The 22,994-nt window shown below is 33.5% G+C and overlaps 3 protein-coding genes across 3 annotated transcripts; 1 reads left to right on the top strand and 2 right to left on the bottom strand.

Moving 5' to 3' along the window:
- The first annotated feature begins 6,537 nt into the window (after positions 1–6,537).
- On the top strand, positions 6,538–8,130 carry LOC120001796 (U-box domain-containing protein 26-like). The gene has a single exon (XM_038850257.1). It carries the CDS (start codon positions 6,706–6,708, stop codon positions 7,966–7,968), a length of 1,263 nt encoding a protein of 420 aa, XP_038706185.1. The 5' UTR covers positions 6,538–6,705; the 3' UTR covers positions 7,969–8,130.
- A 6,159-nt stretch (positions 8,131–14,289) lies between these two features.
- On the bottom strand, positions 14,290–16,292 carry LOC120002635 (transcription factor bHLH95-like). Its single transcript, XM_038851396.1, has 3 exons — positions 15,909–16,292; positions 14,577–15,017; positions 14,290–14,391 (listed from the first exon to the last, which is right to left on the bottom strand). Exons 1-3 carry the CDS (start codon positions 16,290–16,292, stop codon positions 14,290–14,292), a joined length of 927 nt encoding a protein of 308 aa, XP_038707324.1.
- Positions 16,293–16,935: 643 nt separating this feature from the next.
- LOC120002634 (transcription factor bHLH95-like) lies at positions 16,936–19,364 on the bottom strand. The gene is made up of 4 exons (XM_038851395.1): positions 18,996–19,364; positions 17,853–18,392; positions 17,685–17,771; positions 16,936–17,049 (listed from the first exon to the last, which is right to left on the bottom strand). The coding sequence occupies exons 1-4, from the start codon at positions 19,362–19,364 to the stop codon at positions 16,936–16,938; spliced, it is 1,110 nt and encodes a 369-aa protein (XP_038707323.1).
- Between the last annotated feature and the right edge of the window lie 3,630 nt (positions 19,365–22,994).

Raw genomic sequence — 22,994 nt, 5'->3', positions numbered from 1 at the left:
ATCAACATTTCATTAGCCAAAATATGTTGTGGATGATAATTTAGCGGCGAATGTCTGTGTGTCTAAATCGTATGAACTCAGAAGATCTTGAGTTTGATTCTTATTGAAAGCAATATATTTGTAACTATGAACTTGTCCTATTATCAGGTGGAAAACTTTTGTGCGCGACAGCCCGAATTTATGCAAATATCGGATATCCAAATAACAAATTTATATGATGTCATTGTTGGTAGTGACACAAAAATAATATGATTTTGCATTAATTTCTTACTGTTCTTGCACGCTTTTTTTTTTGTACATCTTTCTTTGGAAAAACATCAAATCAAGCTTTAAAATTTTGTTTTTTTTAAAAAAAAATCTGTCTTTTAGTGTTGGATGGTGGAAGCAGACGTGTAACGTGGGGAGCTCCCACCACACACAAAATAATTGGTTTGAAGAGAACAACAATTGGACCACATCAGCAACCGCACTCGACACATACACGTGCACGACAATAAGACAACCCACGTGGAAAGCTACTTCAACTATCTTGATCTAAATAAAAAAGGTTAAAAAAAATCTTTGGCCGAATCACAAGGATTTGGGGCACCATGATTCATAGCGTCAACAATTATGGTTTAATGGTGGAAAAAAATTAGATAAATTTTAAAAATATAACAAAAAAATGATGTGATGTAATGTGATACTTATTTCAAATTATTAAATTTAAATTCTAGACTTTATAATTTTAAACTAATTACAGAATTCCTAGATCTGAATCGATCAGAAATCCCAACTGGGTTAACTCCTTTACACCCTAGTAAATAAATACTATATTAATAAGTTAATCACTCTTAATTAGTAATTAACCACCTTATAATAAAAAATTCTAATTACTTTATAAACAGCTCACCCACTCAGAAATTTGAGAGATCCTAACCATGAGTTATCTAATTGTTTAATTAAGAAAGTAATAAGCTTTTAGGCTTGGGACGTGGCGATGTATAATTGGGTGATTTGAATTTAAAATTATTGTTATTTTTATGCTCCCGTAACATGTACAAGATTTGTTGATCATGATGTCAATCAATGGAACATCTAAAAGACAACACTAACACATGCAAAACCTTTTTTAATCGAAAGTAGTTAATATTTAATCCAACTTGTCTTTTTTCTAGCTTTACTTTAGATATTAAGATAAAATATATTTTTAAATTGGTAGAGATGATACCAAGTTATCCGAATCAAAGTTTTTTTAATTTTGATAATCGAGAATCACATCTTTGGACATCTTATGTATGTAAACTCAGATTGTCAGGACATCTGATATGCCTAAACTCATATTGTCAGACATATATGAACATAAGTTTCTCACCTAACGACTAGAGGTGACAAAACTCTATCCATTCCGGATGACAGAATTTGTATGACCCGAACTAAATTAAGTTGAATATAAGTTATATGCCCGAAATGCGAGTCCAAACACAATTTTTTTATCCGGTTAAAAACTGGGTTTAGGTCCAAACACAAATATCTTTCAATTTATTTGTCCGGATTTAAACCAATTCGGGGTTGGTCAATTAAATACTTTCAAAATCCAATCCGGTTTAGGATCCGAACCTATAAATATTTCGTAAACACGTACTGTTGTCCGAATCGGAATCAATTTTTTACCGCCTCTACTACTGATATGATAAGTTGGGTAAAAAGTCAATACTTCATCACAAGTGTTGATGCTTATGGTCACAAATTCTTAAATTCTAGCAGTAATAACTCATATTATTGTATCTAATGGAGAATGAATATCACTTTACACATAAGTAGCACTATGAGTATTGCATGTGGATTCCAGATGTTACCCAAAAAAAGATCATATCTTTCGTTAACTAATAATAATATTCTTTCTTCTCGCGTGATCATCCACTAAATTGCTTAAAGAAAGAAAGAAAGAGAAAGAATCCTTAATTATCAAGTTGTGTGTGTGTCTATATATATATATATGAATTCTTTTGGTGATTGAATTGTCATTTTTTTTTTCGATATTTTAAAAAATGACCAATAATTAACATTATTTATGTAGAGAAATTTTCTATACAATCAACATAGTCAACCCTTTGTTGGTTAACCATTTTGTTGATATGTAATTAAGTGGTAGTAGAGCCTTTGAATAGTGAGCATGTCTCGGACTAGTCTTCCAATTTATTTGCTAGTCGAATTTAGTTTAAAGACTATATCACGCATCGGATTGACATAATTTAATAGAATGCTATATAAGTAAAGTCCCAACATATCATACAAGTGATATGTTTTCTAAACTTAAGAACAAATGACGACGGATCATAAATAATAAATTCGTAAAACATGTGGTGCAGAACTAGTGGTGGAGCCACCTTAGGGTTGGGGCCATGACCCCCTAGATTTTTGAAAATTTTGAAATAAATATACTAAATATGATATAAACAATATACCTTTATATAAAAATACATAGTTTTATAAAATTTATTTATTACAATTACAATTACATATATATATAATATTATAATAAATATATACTATACATATTTCTAAAAAATATGTATTTCTCATCACTAGTCTCGTAAACTTTGAAAAAAATTTGTCTTCACATTATAAATAATGTAAATATTATCAAAAAATACCTATGTTTTTCTATTGACTATTTAATATGTATGGTTAATATAGGAATTATAATTAGCGATTGATAGTTTGATAAACGCTCATAGATGATTGATAGATGATATATACTCGATGAAAGGTCATATAACACAATTTAAGTAATTGTTTTCTTGTTATCTTTAATATTTTATGTTTTAATTTTTAATGTGTAATTCAATGATTATATAAAAATTTGCTTATTACTCATCACTTTTCAATAAATAATCAACCCTAAACAAATTTTAGGGACACTGCTCTCGAACCCCTATCAAATGCTGGTTCCCTTCTATAAATTAGTAACTCCGCCCCTGATAATAAGCCTTCCTGAGATAAGACCAGCACCAAAAGGGTGAAAAGAGAATTATGTGGTCAAACTTTACGAAAAGCTAGATGTCGAATTTCCTAAACCCCAAAAAAAAATGTGGACGTTTATGTACACTGTTTTATTAGAGAAAGTTACTGTTAAATTTGTACAAGTGGTTCGAGGCGGTGGAGCAGACTGTGTACAGAGACAATGCTTCGACCCCCCCTCTATTGTCTGTGGTCAACCGGACAACGTTGCCCGCCTACACCCCCACACCAATATCTGTCCCCCTGATGCACGTGCTCCTTCGCACGTGCCTTCCAGCTAATTCCCTCTGTACGAAATTCCAAGTTTCCCTTATTATATATTATACACAAATAATAAAGACAGATTATTTTATTTCTACACTTAAATCTACGGATGACAAAAAAAAAAAAAATCGATTCCGGGTCGAATAACATTTAAATATATATTGATTTAAATCCAAAAAAGTAAATCAGACAATAAACTGATCCGAGTTAAGTTTCGGACAAATAAACTAATCTGAGTTAATGTGCGGACAAATAAACTAGTATGTTTGGACCCTAACTCGATTTTAAACTAGACAAAATTTTTAGGTTTGGATTCAGATTTCGAACATATAACGTATGTCCAAACTTATTTTAATTTGGATCGAATAAATTCAATCAATCAGACCCGAACAGAGTTTTGTCAACCATACTTACATCGATTCAATTAACGTTTTACAAGAACCAAGTGTTCAGAATTATTTTCTGTGATCTCAATTATTTTTCCTATAATATATTATTACTATTATGCACGTAACAAGAGAACTGGAGAAACCACCAAATAGACCGACAGACAGTGTGTGACTGTGACTCGTACTTGTATTTGTATCCACTTTTAAAACCTCACTCTAGTCTAGAGTTTTTAGATGGGACCCACACAGCAACAGTCTAGCCAATCAATGTTATCCACGATTGACGAGGGCAAGATTTGGCTCCGAATAAAGAGGTGGAGAGACAACCTGGACCCGCACATTCTCTGTGTTTATCTGTTCATCGTCTTTGACCTTTGACTAGTCGCACATGTAGTAATAAGCACACAACTCATAACACAGTATTAAATTGATTTTTTTTTAATCCTTTTGCGATATCTACATTTTCATTTTATACCTCAATATTTCCTATAATTCCAGAATAATATCTGTTGATGAAAAAATTAAGCAATGGCTATTCAGCATTTCATATGTCACAAGAACAAAGTCTATATGCTGCAACATCTTACTAGAAGTCGTGCTAAGAGAATAAAAACTGGGAGAAGATAACTCTCAACTCCCAAAAAATATCTCAACTTAATGTCTAGAGACATCAAGAGATCATCATCATAATTTTGATCCTACCATGACACTCCATAGATGATAATATTAATATCAACAGTCAGAAAATGCTCTATCTTATCACCTATCAACCCCAGCCCATTTAAAGGAGGCCGAGGTTGAGTAAATATACGTTACACACATCCTCTAATTCACCCGTGACAATTTATAATCACTAATATTATTAGAAGACTTGAGCATCGGAGTATATCTGAATCATGAATGGCCGTCCTCTCCCTTTGTTCTTACAAGATTCACAAAGACATGCCGTTGCGTGAATCGTCTCGACAGTTGGCATGTAGATCGCCTGTTTTTTGATCCATAAGATAAATTGTCTTTTTGTAAGCCCTCGTATATATTATTATTAATATGTATTCAAATTTATGCAGTGCAAGTAAGTATGTTGTTGTCAGAACCAAACTGATTACTACCTCTGCCCGATCAGAGCAACTCGTGCATTTGTTTGACCATAATAAAAGGAGCACTAAATGTGTTGGCTGTAGCATATGATTACACTTCTTCCTTTGGAGTTTTTTTTGCTAGCCATTCTACATCTCCAGACTGTTTGATGATAAATGATATTAATGGGGTTTTACCATCACTTGGACCAAGTCATTGTTAAATAGTATTTTTTAGGAGAATGCACTATTTTTGCTGTTTTTTTTAGGTATGTTTTACTAAACAGACTGCATTATTGTTGTTGTATATCCAAATATTAAACTTACTTTAATGTATCAATCAGAAATCCAAGCTCAAGAAAATTAACATTATTGTCCACTCTAAATCACGAGTACTCATGAATTTGTTCTTCGTGGATCATCGTCCTTCATTCAAGCAGGAGTATCTCACAAGAGAGTAGTAAAGAATAAACCAGCACCGGAGTACAATCTATCACTTGAGCAATCCATTGATAAAGGCAGTTAGAAAGCCTAATTCAATGAGTTAGAAAGCCTAATTCAATGACCTATTAGAATTAGACTCAGAAAACGCGTCTTTGGGAAATCTGAGTGTTGAGCAGGAGCAAATAACAAGAAATATAAGAGTAACAATTATTAAAAAAAGATAAGTAATAAATTAACGAAAATGACATGTAGTCCAGCAGTTTGATAGTCTAAGGGCGTCCAACAGGTTTATTCCACTCTTTTACCCTATAATTCATTGTCTAAAATTTATTATTTTTTAAAGCGCAGTCTAGAATTCATTGTTTTAGTTTTGAATCCATTATTTTTTTAAATTCCATTGAAAAAACAATGGAATTAAGATTCATCCGATAAAACTCATCGACAATTAGGGATGGCAACAGGTCGGGTACCCTTCCAATTAGTGAATACCAAAACCGTTTCCATTTAAGGTACTTAATACCAAAACCTTTCCAAAACCGTTTTAAAAACCATTCAAATTTCCAAAACCGAAACAAATCCATAACCGTTTACCATCGGGTACCTGTTTACCATTTAACTTTTTAATTTTTTTAACTTTTCTATAAATGTATAATTCAATTTCTTAAAAAATAATATGATTTATCATGTTATTATAGTTTGAATGTATAATATATAATTCTATTATATTATTTTATTTAATATACTTGATCATGCTAAAATTTAACATCCTAATAATATACTTTTATAAAGATGTTTTATAATGTTATTACTATAATTTATTTTTTTAATTAAACGGTTCGGGTACCCTAAATCCGGCATCAAAAACCAAACCTGACCCTAAATTATAACGGGTTTGAAAATCAAAACCAAAACCAAAACCGTTTCCAAACCCTATGGGATTGGTTTTCGGGTTTTAAATGGATCGGTTATCCTATGGATAGTGCTCGGATCGGTTTTTTTTACCATCCCTATCGACAATAGATTTTGTTAGAAATAGTTTTATGCGCTAATTCCTAATATGTAATTTTTTTAAAAATCTAACATATATTTTGAGAGTTAAAACGTTTTAAAATTTTGTTTAAGAAACTTTGATTCCCATAAACTATCATTATAAGAGTTATTTACCACTATTGATAAATTAAAGTATCAGTATCCCTCACTAATGGGAGCAGTTTAGATTTTAGGCAACGAAACTATGGGACCCATCAGTCAGCACATTTCATTTGACCAGACTTAAATTTCTTCCACACGTGTGGTCAAATGAGTCAGATAAGATCATAAGAGCAGAAGCAGACCCCCCCTTCATCCGTAGTTGGGCATATGCGCCTCTTTGTTCTCGTATAAGAGAGCGAGCCAAAGCCTAACAAATCTGAAAGAGAAAGAATTTGCAGTGTTTCTCAGATTTGGCATCACTGAGAGCTTCTCTCTCTCCTACTATCTTTCTAGAGAGAGAAACCACACCAACAAAAATAAATAAAGAAAGAAAGAGAATGCCCGGGAGTTTGGAGCCGTTGGATGTGGGAGTACAGGTACCTTATCATTTCAGGTGCCCGATCTCGCTGGAGCTGATGCGTGATCCGGTCACAGTTAGCACGGGCCAGACCTACGACCGCGCCAGCATCGAGTCGTGGGTCGCCACTGGCAACAAGACATGCCCTGTGACTCGCGTCCCGCTTTTGGATTTCACGCTCATACCGAACCATACCCTTCGCCGACTTATTCAGGACTGGTGCGTGGCGAACCGTGCTTTTGGTGTACAGCGGATACCGACACCGAAACAACCAGCTGAACCGGCTCTGGTTCGTTCGTTGTTGAACCAGGTAGCGTCCCGCTCGAATCCGAACCAGTCTCGCCTCACCGCTGTTCGACGACTCAGGGGGCTTGCGCGTGAGTCAGATAAGAATCGGTCCTTGATTTTAGCGCATAACGTTGGCGAAATCCTTGTCGATCTCGTGTTCTCTAATACCGATTCCGATTCCGATTCCGATTCGTCGGAGTTGAATCACGAGTCGCTCGCGCTTCTGGTGATGTTTTCATTGAGTGAATCGGAGTGCGTGTGCATCGCTTCGGAGCCAGACAGGATAGGCTACCTATCACATCTATTGTTCCACAACTCAATTGAAGTCCGAGTCAACTCAGCAGCTTTGATCGAAATCGTCGTTGCGGGAACCAGATCTTCAGATCTTCGCGCACAAATCAGCAATGTAGACGATATCTATGAAGGAGTAATCGAATTATTGAAGAATCCGATATCCTCCTACCCTCGCGCGTTGAAAGTAGGCATCAAGACCTTGTTCACTTTGTGTTTGGTTAAGCAGACAAGGCACAAGGCCGTTTCAGCCGGAGCTCCTGAAGCGTTGATCGATAGATTAGCCGATTTCGATAAGTGTGATGCCGAGCGAGCTCTGGCCACGGTGGAACTCCTCTGCAGGGTACCGGCAGGATGCACCGCCTTCTCTTCTCACGCGCTCACCGTCCCTCTTCTGGTAAAAACAATCCTAAAGATCTCAGACCGGGCGACGGAGTATGCTGCCGGATCGCTATTTTCGGTGTGCTCAGCATCGGAACAGAGCCAGAGGGAGGCGGTGAGTGCTGGAGTGTTGACGGTGCTCCTGCTTCTCGTGCAGAGCGATTGCACGGACAGGGCGAAGAGGAAGGCGCAGCTGCTTCTGAAGCTGCTTCGGCATTCGTGGCCTGAGGATTCAGTTGGGAATTCGGATGATTTCGTTTGCAGTGAAGTCGTACCATTTTGATTCTTCTTGTTGTTGTTGATGGTGATGATTATTGTTCTTAATGAACCAAAAAAAAAAGTGGTAAATTTGAGGTTTAGGTTGGTAAATAGAGATTGTAATTTTGTGTATGTAAAGTGTAAGCAATTTTTGTTTAAAAACTAAAAAAAGGCTACTTTCATTTTATTCTTCCTTTCCATTTTTAGTTTTTACTAGAGTAGTAGAGTGAATTCATGGTTTCTGCACTTGGGAATAGAATAGGCATGAAGCCAATCTCCACTGTTGCCATTCTCAACAACCCCTCCGTCCAAGTGGTTAAGACATATATCCAACGTGGTTAGGAGTGGAGCCAGAAATTACGTTGGGGGCTGTCAAAAGTTGACGAGTTCACGAGTAGCATTCTGAGAAAAATTTTTAAGCTTATTTAAACACTACATTTATTTAAAATGAAATTATCGAAATACATTCATGTTGATATTTAGTTACATAAAATAACTCAAAACATTAGTATAAATACATATTGAAGTTGATGAAACCAAATACAATCTTGTGAAATAATATCTATTGAAATTGTGTCTGATGAAACTTCAAAAAATAAAAAATATCTATTACGAAATCTAAATTGACTTTCTCGTTGAATATAAAGCAATATGAAAAAAAAAGCAGCTAAAAATGGGTTGTTCTCACTTTATTCTTCCTTTCCATTTATTGGTTGTACTGGTGTAGAGTGAATTTTTCATGGTGGTTTGTTTTTGGTATCTGATTCTGGCTATGGATGGGATTGCTGGATTGGGCAATCAAATCCTGATTTGAATAATTTGGTAACGTTTGCTTTATTTATACATAGCTGTTTGGAAACTAGACCCTCTTTTCAAAGTTTGTTGTTTTGGTCATTTTGGAGAGCTTGAAGGAATGCAGTCCACTGCTCATTCTGGGCTTGCAAGTGTTAGAATGCTTTTTATTCAAGTCACAGTATAGAGTGCTTGTTTGATCAATGAAGTTGACAGGGGTACACACACACACACATCTATACACAAGGTAGGTTGGGTCATAAGGGTTGGTCCCATAAGGAAGACTGGGAAAAAGAGGTGTGTGGTTGAAAGGTATTTGGAGGAGATGATAGGTCACATTATGTGGAATATGACCATATGTAATCACTCTCACTCACATGGGCTGCTAGTAACTAGTAAGTGCTCACATGCCCAAAACCAAGCTTTTTAGTCACTAGTCAAACAAAACAAAACACTACTTGATGTAGAAAAATCATGATGTTGGTTTGGGCGTGTTGTGAACTCGGGGTCGAGTTCTTTCCGAGTGGGGGGGACTGACGTAGAACGGTCTGTGGAAAAGTTCCTTGAGAAGTTGGAACGTGTTCGAAGGAAGTCAAATCGAAATCAGAATTGAAGTTACTGTTTTTGGGAGTTAAAGATTCAGTTTCCAATTTTGACCGTCCGTAACTTTTGATTCCCTTGTGTGTTTCCTTATTATAATATGTTTCCAAGTACTGATTTTGAAGACCTGAAGTTAAAATTTGGAAGGAAGTAAAAAAGTCATCGTTTTGTAGTCTAACAGAGTTAATTAAGTTTCCTGCATGTTTTATGTTTCCAATTTTCCAATTCTAGTTTAATTAGGAGTTCAAATAATGTTTTTTTTTTGTCAGTCTACTTGATGTAGAAAAATCATGATGTTGGTTTGGGCGTGTTGTGAACTCGGGGTCGAGTTCTTTCCAAGTGGGGGGGACTGACGTAGAACGGTCTGTGGAAAAGTTCCTTGAGAAGTTGGAACGTGTTCGAAGGAAGTCAAATCGAAATCAGAATTGAAGTTGCTGTTTTTGGGAGTTAAAGATTTAGTTTCCAACTTTGACCGTCCGTAACTTTTGATTCCCTTGTGTGTTTCCTTATTATAATATGTTTCCAAGGACTGATTTTGAAGACCTGAAGTTAAGATTTGGAAGGAAGTAAAAAAGTCATCGTTTTGTAGTCTAACAGAGTTAATTAAGTTTCCTGCACGTTTTATGTTTCCAATTTTCCAATTCTAGTTTAAGTAGGAGTTCAAATAAGGTTTTTTTTTTGTCAGTCTATAAATAGTTTCATAAACATTTGTAATTGATACAATTCAATACAATTCAGTTTTATTAATAAAATTCCTTGAGGTTTTCTCAATTGTTCTTGGTGGATTCCAAGTTTTTTGATTTCGTCGTGAACGAATTCAAGTGTTCTAGCTTCCGCACTGCGTCACATCCAAAGCTCAATAGAGCTAACCCAATTAATCATAATATTTTTTTTGTAAAAATTAATCATATGTTGGAAGGTATAAGAAAATATTTCGTGTGTTAGTCCCTAGACAGGTCAACCACGTTCTTAGTCTAACTGATTAGGAGATAGCATTATCTCTTTGGAGGTCGTGAGTTCGAATCCTATCGAACCGGTATATAGAATTATCATATGCTTGTCTATACATGTGATTTGTAGGGTATTATATGGTTACCTAATGCACACCCAAAAAATAGTGACCGCAAGTTCCCATATCATAAAAAAAAGAAGTAAAAAAAACCATGTAAGTCCTGAGGGGCAAACATGTATAGCAATGCTTATATGTAGTGAACATCATGTTAAGTGTATTAGTGAGTTTCTTAATTGGTTTAACTTATAGTGAGTTTTGTCCCTAACATCTTGGAAAATATGTTATGAGTTGCATATCAAGTCAAAGCATGTAGAACAATCTTAAAAAAACAGAGAGCATTGTGGACCAACTCATAACTTGATCCATTGTTTCAGGATAGAAATGTTACTATGATGACAAGTTGTGCAAAATTCGCAAGTGTACTAATAGCTCAAGTAATATAATGATGAATAGAGTGTCGAATCCACGAGTATTATATAAAATTCGTTAAGTACCGATTGAGACTAATTCTAAATCCTATTTGAATAATCGAATAGTTAATTGGATTGTTAATATAAAATAATAAGTTAGAAAATAAAAACGAAAAAATTGATGAATTTAAACAATAAAGGGCAATAGAGCATCTAATTTCACTACCACCAATCGTATTCAGTTCCTTTAGCTTGTTAATCATAATTATTATTGATATTGACAGTCAATTTTTCCTAACGTATTCAATACTATATGGTCCGACAAATATCACAAATTGTCTGTCTAGTTACCAATTCTGTTATGTCTAACATTTAAATTAGGATAGTAAGAATCCATCAAGTTCTATGAAAAATCATGTAGCTATCGCACAAGTCATACTTCTACATTCGTATGAAGCATGCAACTTATGATATCCATTGCAAGAAACAAAACCCTAAACATCACCTTTCAATTCTAATTTAGCATCAAATCATTCAAATATTAGCTATATATTCAAAACCATTAAGAACACCAATAAACACTCAACTATAGAATAATAACTATAATTTAACGTAAACCAAAATCATCGAATATTCATGGCTAGGCTACATTAAAGCCCTAGTAAGGAGAATCAATTCCTCATAATACAATCAAATATAAAAACTAAGCTAGAAGAATCTATAGGAACTCAGCAAAACAAAAGCTAGAGAAGTTCCCTCTTTCTAGGTTTATCTACAGTTCTGCCTCCTTTTGGCTTTTTTGAAGATAAGGCTAATTCCTCTATTTATTCTCTAGATTTTCTTGGTTCAAAAACCCGACTAAAAATATTTCCTAAAATGAGTACAACCAAAAAGAATAACATTTTTTCACCAATTCTCAACTAAATAACATGAAAAATAATGAGAAATTAGACAGAAGCCACACTTAATTCAATCGAAAGAGATAAAGCTAGCTAATATAAATTAAGGTATAAAAACATGTAAAGTTTGGATAATGAGAACTTAGGCAGAAGCCACACTTAATTCAATCATGTTGTATATGATCTTAAATTTTCATCAACTTTAATATGTATTTATTTTAACCTTTTGGATTAGTTTATGAGACCAAACATCATGATAAATATTTTCATTGATAATATCATTTCAAGTAGTTGTACTATTTTAAGTAGCCCTAAAAAATTTTCCATGGGTGTTGTCCCCAAACCCCGCAATAGTTTTCGGGCATATCAAAGTGATATTGTTTTAATATTAGTCCACCCTAGTGGCGGACCGAAGTGCAAGTGACTAGGGGCACGTGCCCCAGTGAAAAAGTTTTAATATTAAATATACAATAATTACATGCCAAATTAAGTTAAAGGCCCCCAATCAAAAAATTTGAGGCCCCAATCCATTAACTTTTACCCAACCCACTAACTAGATCCAACCCAACCTCATAAATCCTAGGCCCTAAATTATTTGTCATTTATCAAGCCCACCTACGTTCAAGCCCCATAAATCCTCTCAATCTCTCAATACCAATCTCATAATACCACCTCATTGTTACATAGAAAAAGAGTTGCTTGGACCTACTAATAATATTGTAATATTGCGTTTTCAAAATATGAAAACTCGTAGAGAACAATTGTGATAATTACAATGTATCTTCTTATTGCTTTGAACCATTATTAATTTGTTTTTGTGTTTGCGATCAATAATCGTAAATCGATTACATATAGAATCAAAAAAAAAATAATAGGGGACACTGCCCCAAAACCCCCGCAATACTTTTGTGCCCCCAATGATTCAAATTCCTAGGTCCGCCACTGGTCCACCCAGACAAAATTTCCTGGCTCCAACTTTAATCTTCATACAAGTCTGTCACTTTTTTTTCCATAAAAATCTAAACATTCATCTTATAAATCCATAATACATGTTTTCCTGTATTTATATATATATATATGCATGTGTTTATGTCGAACACAATAGTTGCATCTCCAATTCCTTCACATATTTTCTTTGACCTAGTGCACACAACAATATATACATACTAAGATAAATTTATATGCAAATTTTTTTCATCTCATAATATATCGATGATAGATTTTATTTCAAAGAGTTTTCACGCTAATTTAGAATATATATTTTTTCAAAATTCATTATATATTTTGAGAGATAACTTGTTTCTCGAAGTTTCATTTAATAAAAGAAAAAAGAAATCAAAACTGATAAATGACATACATGTAGAAAATGTGAGAGCTAAAATAGAAAGATGCGGATTCATGAAAACTTTGTATTTTTATTAAATAAAAGGGGTACATAGATAATATAATGAGTTGAAGTGTCTATAAAGTTTTTTAGGTTGTCATTATTTGAACATGTCTTTCTAATTATGTCCTTATTGGTAATTGCCCCTAATAAATATCTACGGTTTTATAAGAAACAACCATGGTTTTTAGCTCATCAACTTTCTTGTAGAGTAGTATGATTTTAGCACAATTTTTTTTTTTATTTTACATGCGGTTCATAATGGGAGCGCTACGTATCCCTAACAAATTCAGCCATAATCAGCCATAACATATAATTAGATAACGTAATAACGAAAGACAATGTAATAACGAAATTCAATGTAATTAGATAACGTGATACTGTTATGGTCAATTATATAAGAAATTGTTTGGGACATATAGAGTTTTCGGGTTCATAAATGCATGTAAAATTTTGTTGTGGTTTATTATTTTAGATTGCCGTAGTTATAGATTTCTATATTGCCGTGGTCATTATTATTTTACCCGCACTTACGTAAACCATAGGTAAAATCTTTGCGAAACTTTTATAACCAACGGATACACAACGACTGATAAAATTTTCACCCATGGTTGGTTTTTGAAAATCGCAACTGTAGAATTAATTTTGCATGCGATTAAAATCGCAACTGTAGAAGTTATATGTTGTAGTGGATCAACTTTAAGTAAGTAGAGATTTGAAAGTGATCCTTTGGGAGTTTATTTTTCAATCAAATAAAACTCCCAAGCTTTGTTAAAATCATTCATAATCCAATAATTAACACACCCCATGCAAAATACTTCATAAGAGAGGCACCAAAACACCCCATAAAATATCTCAATTTTTTTTTTCCATTATAACAGAAAAGTATTATAAATAAGATAACTTTTTTGAGATTAGGAGTTTAAAAGAAAAGAGAATGGAAAATAATTTACAAATATATAAATTGAATATTCATATGCAATATTTCAAAAGCAACCTTTAGATGATTATGGCACTAAATTAATCTAATCATCGTACTATTAAAACTTATTCAAATATTTCAAAGGTCTAATATTATAAAATTGAAATCTATAATTCACACACTTCTGGCTGAAAACCCAGATCAAAATAGCATCATAGTAAATATTTAGTTACATACTCAATTCTTCCCACAAAAAGATATATATATATATATATAATCCAATTTGAGAGAAAAAAAAACATTATTTGCTCGAATTTTCTGGGATTGTTACTCTGAACACACAAGAAAGCTTAGCTCCCTAGCTGCTTGCTTGAATAATTCCACAACTACCGGAAGAGAATTTCCAACTTTGTGAGATATTCCAGTCAGCTGAAAAATAAACATAACGCATATGATTAATTCAGTGTACCTACATACATATAAATATAAATGCATATATAACTTACGATTCACATTCACGACGCTCCGTTTGTTTCGAGAAAAATCAAACTCCCATAACACTTATAATTTTCTTGTATTTAAGAAGAAGTAGATTTCTGGGTAAGAAGACTTACGCGTGCTTGAAAGGTGTAAGTCCTCTTGTTACCATGAGTAGACAAATTAGCAGAGATGACATCAACTCCATACTTCTCAAACACAAAGATGATCGAACTCATTAGTCCTAATTGCTTCTTTGATGAGCAAACAAAGTATTGTGCTTCATTCCCACAAATGCTCAAAACCACATTCATGAAATTCCATGTCTGGAACATTATAGGACCATTAGAATAAGAAGAAGACGAACCAGTTCCTGTCACAGCTCCCACATCGATACTAGTAATAGGAGTAGAAGCTACTTGATTAGCTAGAAATGCCTCTCTGGAAATATTAGTATTGGAAGCAGTTTGATTCTTCTGTTTGAGACTTTCTTCCTTTTGTTTTTCTTTGATTTTGATTTCTTCCTCCAAGGATTTGATTTTACTCACTGCTTCATCAATGATTGTGGATTTGTCTGCCTGTGAGATATATATATATATAAAGTTGTATTATATAAATGTGATTATTAATAAGACAAAAAATCTCTCCATAATTAAATATGCCAAGTATTGCTTTGATTTCAATTTTATTTTGGATTTATATAATCACAACTAATGATTATGAAACTCTCATACTTGGATGTATTAATTTCTAGATTCAAACAAAAACTACAAACTAAACAATATCATGTCACTTTAATCTTTTGAACAATTTTAAATTTAGGAAAACAAAATATGAGTAATTAATTCTACTAATTAATTAATATTCCACATGGACTCTATAAATCAGAAAGCAATTCACGGGTATTCTGCAAGTTTTTATAGAATAATTAAGATGAAGAAAAAGAATTAAATTAAGGGGTATATAACATCAAGAATTTAAAGCACAAAAAAATTCAAAGAATTACAATTTATATGTGAACCATAAAAAAGAACTGAGAATCAAATCCATGGTGACATCTGGGGCATTAGATCTAGACTTCTAGAGTAAGAAATGTACAAGATTTTATTACAACAACAAATCAAAAATCAAATTTGAAGAGATAATTAAGAAAAAAAGGGAAAATGTTAGGTAGACAAAGCCAATCTCCATAATAGGGAACAAAAGCAATGTAGGAAGAATTTGTTTCATTCATATTGACATATACATGAATAGATGTTCCTCTTTTTAATTTTCTTTATCCTATATGAGTAGAACAAGCCCTAGTTTCTTGAATATTCTATAACTAACGGAGAAAAAAAAGAATTAAGTGTATAATACACAATATTATACATACATATATATATATATATATATATATATATACACACACACACACACATGTGAAATACGCATCCAAACAACCATTGATCTTGAAACAATCAAGTTACCTTAGCGGGGTGAGGACCGTAAAGCAAAACATGAAGCTCAGAGAACATGTCTTTCATTTTCCTCCTCCTCTGTCTCTCCATCAACATATGTGTAATTGCCTCTTGATCTTCTAATTCATCTCCACCACCACCACCACCACCAACACCAACTTTTTCGTCTTGCGCTTCATTGTTTCCCTTATGTTTCTTGTATATTCCTTCTTCCCTTTCCTCCTCCTGGCTGCCCATTATCAGTTCCTCAGCTTGTTGTGGTGTTTGGTCAATATTTGAATCTGATCCTAGTGGCTTGTTATCCTGATTGTTCATCAATGACTTGTTCGGATTTATTACAGCCCACAATAAGTTCTCCCACAAGGCACCTTCATGGCTTGTTTTATCATACATGGCTCTTTTGAGGGAAGATTTGTGATATGTTTAAAGATGAGAAGATTTGTCTGTGTGTGTATATATATATATATATATATATATATATATATATATATATATATATATATATATATAAAGAAGCAAAGTAAAGAGAGATGAGAAAAGGAGTAAGGAGAGGAAGAGCACAAAATACAATCATAAGCTGATTATATGATATGTATGGTTTAAGGAAAATATTAATGTCAATTAATTTATTAATTAAATATGGTAGGATTTTATGTTATAGTAGTTGTAAAATGAATTGATTTTAAATCAATAAAAAGTGATTGTAGACATAAATATTTAAATGATTTAGAGTATGGTTTAGAATATCTAATAAGTAATGATATTGTTAGGAAAATTGTAAATTTGTCGAAAATGTATTTTTATTGTAAATTTAGAGAATACGTTAAGAGTATTTGATGCGGATGGTCTAGTAATGCGCGCTTATTTTAAAATTTAATTTTTTCATGTCACTTGCTTAGATGGCAATACCACATAGACATGGGAGCAGTTGGGTTAAAATTTGTTGGACTATTTAGCCAGACCGATTTGTCAATCAAATAAAATTCGTGGAAATAGAAGTCCCAAGCATATGGTTCAAATCATTCAAAATCCATAATTAAAACACCAGTCCTAGACGCCACCTAGATTTGGGATTTGTTGGGACAAATTTAGTTGGGGCATTTAGCATTTTTGTTAGCACACCCCAGACAAAATACCTTATACCACGGTACTAAAACACCCCATAACATATCTAGAAAACAGAACAAATACCACGGCACTAAAATACCCCATAACATTGTCTAGAAAAAAGAGCAAAGCTACTTCCCAAAATGTGGCCCCAAAATATTTCAAATCTATGTGGTATTAAAATAGTCATTGATTATAATAAACACATATGTAGAGCCCACTTAACATCTAACAATCCACATTAATTAAGAGTCTTTGGGGGTCTTAGCATTTTTCAAAAAATATTCCCATCATAGCAGAAAAAAGTATCATAAAAACTATATATAAATAAGAGAGCTTTTTGAGGTAAGGAGTTAAAAATAAAAAGAAAAGAGAATAAAAAAATAATTTACAAATATATGAATTGAATATTCATATGCAATATTTCAAAAGCAACCTTTAGATTATCACACTAAATTAACCTAATCATCATCCTAGTAAAACTTATTCAAATAGTTCAAAGGTCTAATATTATTATAAAAACTAAAATCCACACACCTCTGGTTGAAAACCCAGATCAAAATAGCACCATATTAAATATTTAGTTACATACTCAATTCTTCCAACAAATATATATCCAATTTGGGAGGGAAAAACACTGTTTGCTCGAATTTTTTGGTATTGTTACTCTGAACACACAAGAAGGCTTAGCTCCTTAGCTGCTTGCTTGAATAATTTCACAACTATCGGAGGAGTTTTTCCAACTTCATGAGATATTCCAGTCAGCTGCAAAATACACATACCACATAGGATTAAATTCAATACATATACATACAAATATAAATACATATATAACTTATCATTCACATTCACGCACCGTTTGTTTCCCAGAAAAATCAAATTCTCAGAAAACTCAAAATTTTCTTGAGAAAAAGTAGATTTCTGAATAAAAATACTTACGCGTGCTTGAAAGGTATAAGTCCTCTTGTTACCATGAGTAGACAAATTAGCAGAGATGACATCAACTCCATACTTCTCAAACACAAAGATTATGGAACTCATGAGTCCTAATTGCTTCTTTGATGAGCAAACAAAGTATTGTGCTTCATTCCCACAAATGCTCAAAACCACATTCATGAAATTCCATGTCTGGAACATTATAGGACCATTAGAATAAGAAGAAGAAGAAGAAGAACCAGTTCCTGTCACAGCTCCCACATCAATACTAGCAATAGGCGTAGAAGCTGCTTGATTAGCTAAAAATGCCTCTCTAGAAATATTGGTATTGGAAGCAATTTGATTCTTCTGTTTGAGAAGTTGTTCCTTCTGTTTTTCTTTGATTTTGATTTCTTCCTCCAAGGATTTGATTTTACTCACTGCTTCATCAATGATTGTGGATTTGTCTGCCTGTGGGATATATATAAAGAAAGTTGTATTATATAAAGTGATTATTAATAAGACAAAAAATATCTCCATAACTACTGTTATTGTTACTGTTTTGGACTTATATAATCACAATTAATAATTATGAAACTCTCATACTTGAGTGTAATTCTAGATTCAAACAAAAACTACAAACTAAACAATATATATCATGTCACTTTAATCTTGTGAACAAGTTAAAATTTAAAAAAACAAATATCAATAATTAATTAATATTCCATGTGGAGTCCATAAACCAAAAAAAAAAAATCAAAGCTACTGCCTCTGAAGGTTTTTATAGAATAAGATGGAAGAAAAGGAATTAAATTAAGGGTATCTAACATCAAGAGCAAATCAACTAATTAATGCAAAACAAGAGTAACATATACATATACATATACATGTATATAAAATATCAAATACTAATTAAGAGTAACATATACATATAGTTATTGTTGGAGAGATCGAGCTCCGGCGGAGTTCATGTCCGCATGTGTACGCATGCGATCTGATATATGTTTGGACTTCCATATATGTGAAATTAAATACATATCCAAACAGCAATTGATCTTAAAACAATCAGGTTACCTTAGCGGCGTGAGGACCGAAAAGCAAAACATGAAGCTCAGAGAACATATCTTTCATCTTCCTCCTCCTACGTCTCTCCATCAACATATGCGTCGTCATCTCTTGATCTTCTAATCCATCTCCACCACCACCACCGCCACCGTTTTTGTCTTTGGCTTCATTGCTTCCCTTACGTTTCTTGCGTATTCCTTCTTCCCTTTCCTCCTCCTTCTGGCTGCTCATTACCCATTCCGAGGCTTGTTGAGGTGTTTGGTCAATATTTGAATCCGATCCCAATGGCTTGTTATCCTGATTGTTCAATTTCGAATTTATGACAGGCAACAATAGGTTCTCCCATAAGGCACCTCCATGGCCTTTTTCATCAGACATGGCTCTCCAGAGGGAATTAAGATTTGTGATTTGTTTAAAGAAGAGAAGATGTGTCTGTATATATAAAAAGAGAGGAGGCAAAGTAAAGAGAGATGAGAAAGGGAGTAAGGAGAGGAAGAGCACAAAATACAATCATAAGATGATGCCGTTACTCTGCAGCTTGTATACAAAACGGATTAATATAAACCAAAGATTTCTTCCCCTCTCTCTAGAGGGAGAAAATCGTCAATGGTTCTGTAACACCATGTCATTCGTTGATGTCGTGTTCCAGTACCAATATAATTCACGTCATTTCATTAGTTGGCAACATTCCATTGGTTCCAGAATGTCTCATCAACATATGACGTGTTATTCCAAGACCACTAAATATTTTCTTTTGTAGAAAGTCCCACGGATATAATAATGACCCCACATGTTTGAGTAAATAGTATTGAAAAGTACCCATTAAGGGTCCTTTTATGAATAATTGGTGTAACTTATTTTTAACCATGACAACTTGACTAAGTATGAACAAATTGAATTGAAGATGTCCACTTGAAAACAATTATGACCCCACATGTTTGAGTAAATAGTATTGAAAAGTACCCATTAAGGGTCCTTTTATGAATAATTGGTGTAACTTATTTTTAACCATGACAACATGACTAAGTATGAACAAATTGAATTGAAGATGTCCAGTTCAAAACAATTGTCAGTTGATAGTTATCTTGTGTGTCTAAAAGGTAAATAACTCGGTGCACAAAGAGATTGTTTAAGAATTGAACATGTAACCTATAAATTGCAATCGTGTAACTCTACGTACCACTAGACCCATGTATGTATGTTAAATTAAATTCGTAGTTATCTTGTGATGACACACCAACTTGTGTATTAATTGGAAATATAAAACAGGAGTTATGTATATAAGAATGATTAAAGGTACCACTGTGCCACACAAGCATGCCACGTATGCATTTTTAGAAATCCAAATAAGATTTTCATTTATATAGGGTAATTAATTTATATCTTATGGTGAATCAATAAATATATGTAAATGTAATCGTAATAATTGTTGCAATATGCATATTTAGTAAAAAGTAATAAATAGGCAGAATATACAAATCAAATAAACACCATTAATGGATGTAAGGCCAAAGACCAATTTTTAGTCTTTGTGGATACATATAGATAAATAATTTTGATTTTAATAGTAATAAATAATAGAGAAAACTATCAATAAATATCAGCATATTAACAACAAAAATTCGTTTATATTTTTTTGATAAACTTGTAGCACGTGGTGATAATAAAAAACATTATTAATTGTCCATAAATGTGATTCTAATAAACTTTAAAACCACTATATATAAATCTAATTCTAATATACCACATTAATATGATATACATTTGTTTGTACCAAAAGTGACCTCTAGTCACTTGCCGACACATGAAAGCATGAGGCTCGTAAATAACAATGGTCAACAAATCACCAGTGGACACGTGGCAAGTACAAGAGAATTTTAAAATTAACATTTGTTCATTTTGCAGGAAACCTAATGTTATATGAGCTGAAATTCAGGAGTTAGTTGTTGAAAATCAGGGATGTCCGAAGAACCATGATCGAAAAGTTACAATCAAGAGATTTGTTGTCGTAATTGTTTTATTCTTATTTAGAACAGTTTGTTAGATGAAAACTGATATTTCAGCTGGATAAGTGGAGAGTAAGTTTAGGAGATTTTAGAGTTTGCAGCCTACACGTTCCTAAAATATCACAGACACGTCTCCAATAATTGCATGCCAACCAGAGATCAGAACCACATTTATCCTGCACTTTAAAGAAGAAGAAACCCTCCAACATTTAGTTATACAGGAGCACTAACGATATGGTGGCTATTAGCCATTTTTCCTCAATCACAAGCATGGGGCCTATAATCCAAGAGAGTGGAGCAAGATGCATGTTCCCAATACTCGTACATCCACCATGAAGAATGAGCACGACTTGGAATTCTCACTATGAAGAAGTTGCAGTTATGAAGAATTTTGACCCAACAATTAAAGCAACAAGTAAGAAGATTGTTTTTCACGATCCCCCACGACAGAACATGTCCAGATTGTACAAAGAAAACAGGAGATGAAGATCCCCATGAAGGCTATAAAAAGACGAAGAAGAGAGATTCACACTTACCCTGCTTCAAATACAGGTTTCGCGTCTACAAATCTTTACTGCTTTCTTGAGCAATGACTCCGGTCATTTGTCTTTACAATTAGCATGGCTCCGGAGAACTACTTCTTATCTTACTTCTTTACTGTCTTCGTTGTTGTAGCCTCCAAGGCTATGTTTTTGTTTTAGCTTGTAAAACACGCCTCAATACATTCCAGGATATATTGCCACTTAATAAAATTCCATGTGCATTTCAATGAATGTTGTTTTTCATTTCGTTTGTAGAAGTTCTTTCATTTCCATGTTAGTTTTCTATATGTTGATTTTCACGCTTAACACTAAACAAATTCCAAGTCTTTTTCTCGGAAGGCAACTTACAACCAACATTTTTGTTTTCTCATGCTGCACACAACTCATTTGGTGAAAAAGTCATATTCAATGCAAGAATCCCCATCATGTCTCTACCCAAAAACGTTCCAAAACTTTAGAAATAAGCCACATCAGTATAAAAAAAAAGTCATTTTCTCTTCCAGATATTGGAAAAAAAATCCCAAAAAGACACAACAGTAAAAAAGAAAAGAAAAGAATGATAGCAACCTATTGAAGAGAGAGCTCTCAACAAAGTAACAAATGACCAAGAGATCCCAACAACGCTAAAGCAATAGACATTGTGGGGAAAATTTTCACCATCAAAGATTTGATATAGGGGCCACCAACAATCCTGCAAAACACACAAAAGATGTTAGAGGTTCCTTGGTTGGAAGAGTTTTGGACAAGGAAGCTCCGACGATAAAGCCAATCATGCGTTTTCTTCTCATGTGAAAGAGTAATATTTGGTGAAAATCAACTTCCCTCTCCTGATGTCGAAGGCCTCCTTTTATAGTGGTTTGTGATTCCTAAAGCCCAAAATACAAATTTGGAGAATTGATTGGATTCAAAATATTTTAGGCATGTCTCAGAGTAAATCCTTCAGATTTGGTTTTTTTCTCGAGAGAGAGGAGTTGTTTCAGATCAATTATCATTAGATCGATTATCATTAATGGTGTGTGTTTCGAAAAAATTACGAAGTGATTGATGAGACATAAACTTTAAAGGGAATTGACCAAATGACGTCAGATTGTGTCACGTATAGGAAGTTCGGGGTATGGGTCGAAGCATAGGTCATCGTATGGATATGCTCGACAGGATAGGGGTTTTGTGTTGCAGGCGTAGTGCTTGGTGTCATCCGCATGAGGGTACAATGTCAACAACATTGATCAATTGTTCGTCTTTTTTTTTATCATAACATACATAAATAGCTACCAGGTATAATCTCCTCCAAGGATCCTAGGCCATTGCCTGATAAGTATGTTTGATTTTTCATGAAATTTGAAATAAATAAGTTCATTAAAACCCATGAGGAATTAGAATTGAAATGAACCGAAAGGGAAACTCACTCTCTTAATAGTGTTGTGGTTGGGTTTCGAGAGAAAAAGGAAAAGGGTCGCCTA

This window comes from Tripterygium wilfordii, chromosome 7 (genome assembly GCF_013401445.1).
Source record: "Tripterygium wilfordii isolate XIE 37 chromosome 7, ASM1340144v1, whole genome shotgun sequence".
Lineage (NCBI taxonomy): Eukaryota > Viridiplantae > Streptophyta > Magnoliopsida > Celastrales > Celastraceae > Tripterygium > Tripterygium wilfordii.
This window is presented reverse-complemented; position numbering and strand designations above follow the sequence as displayed.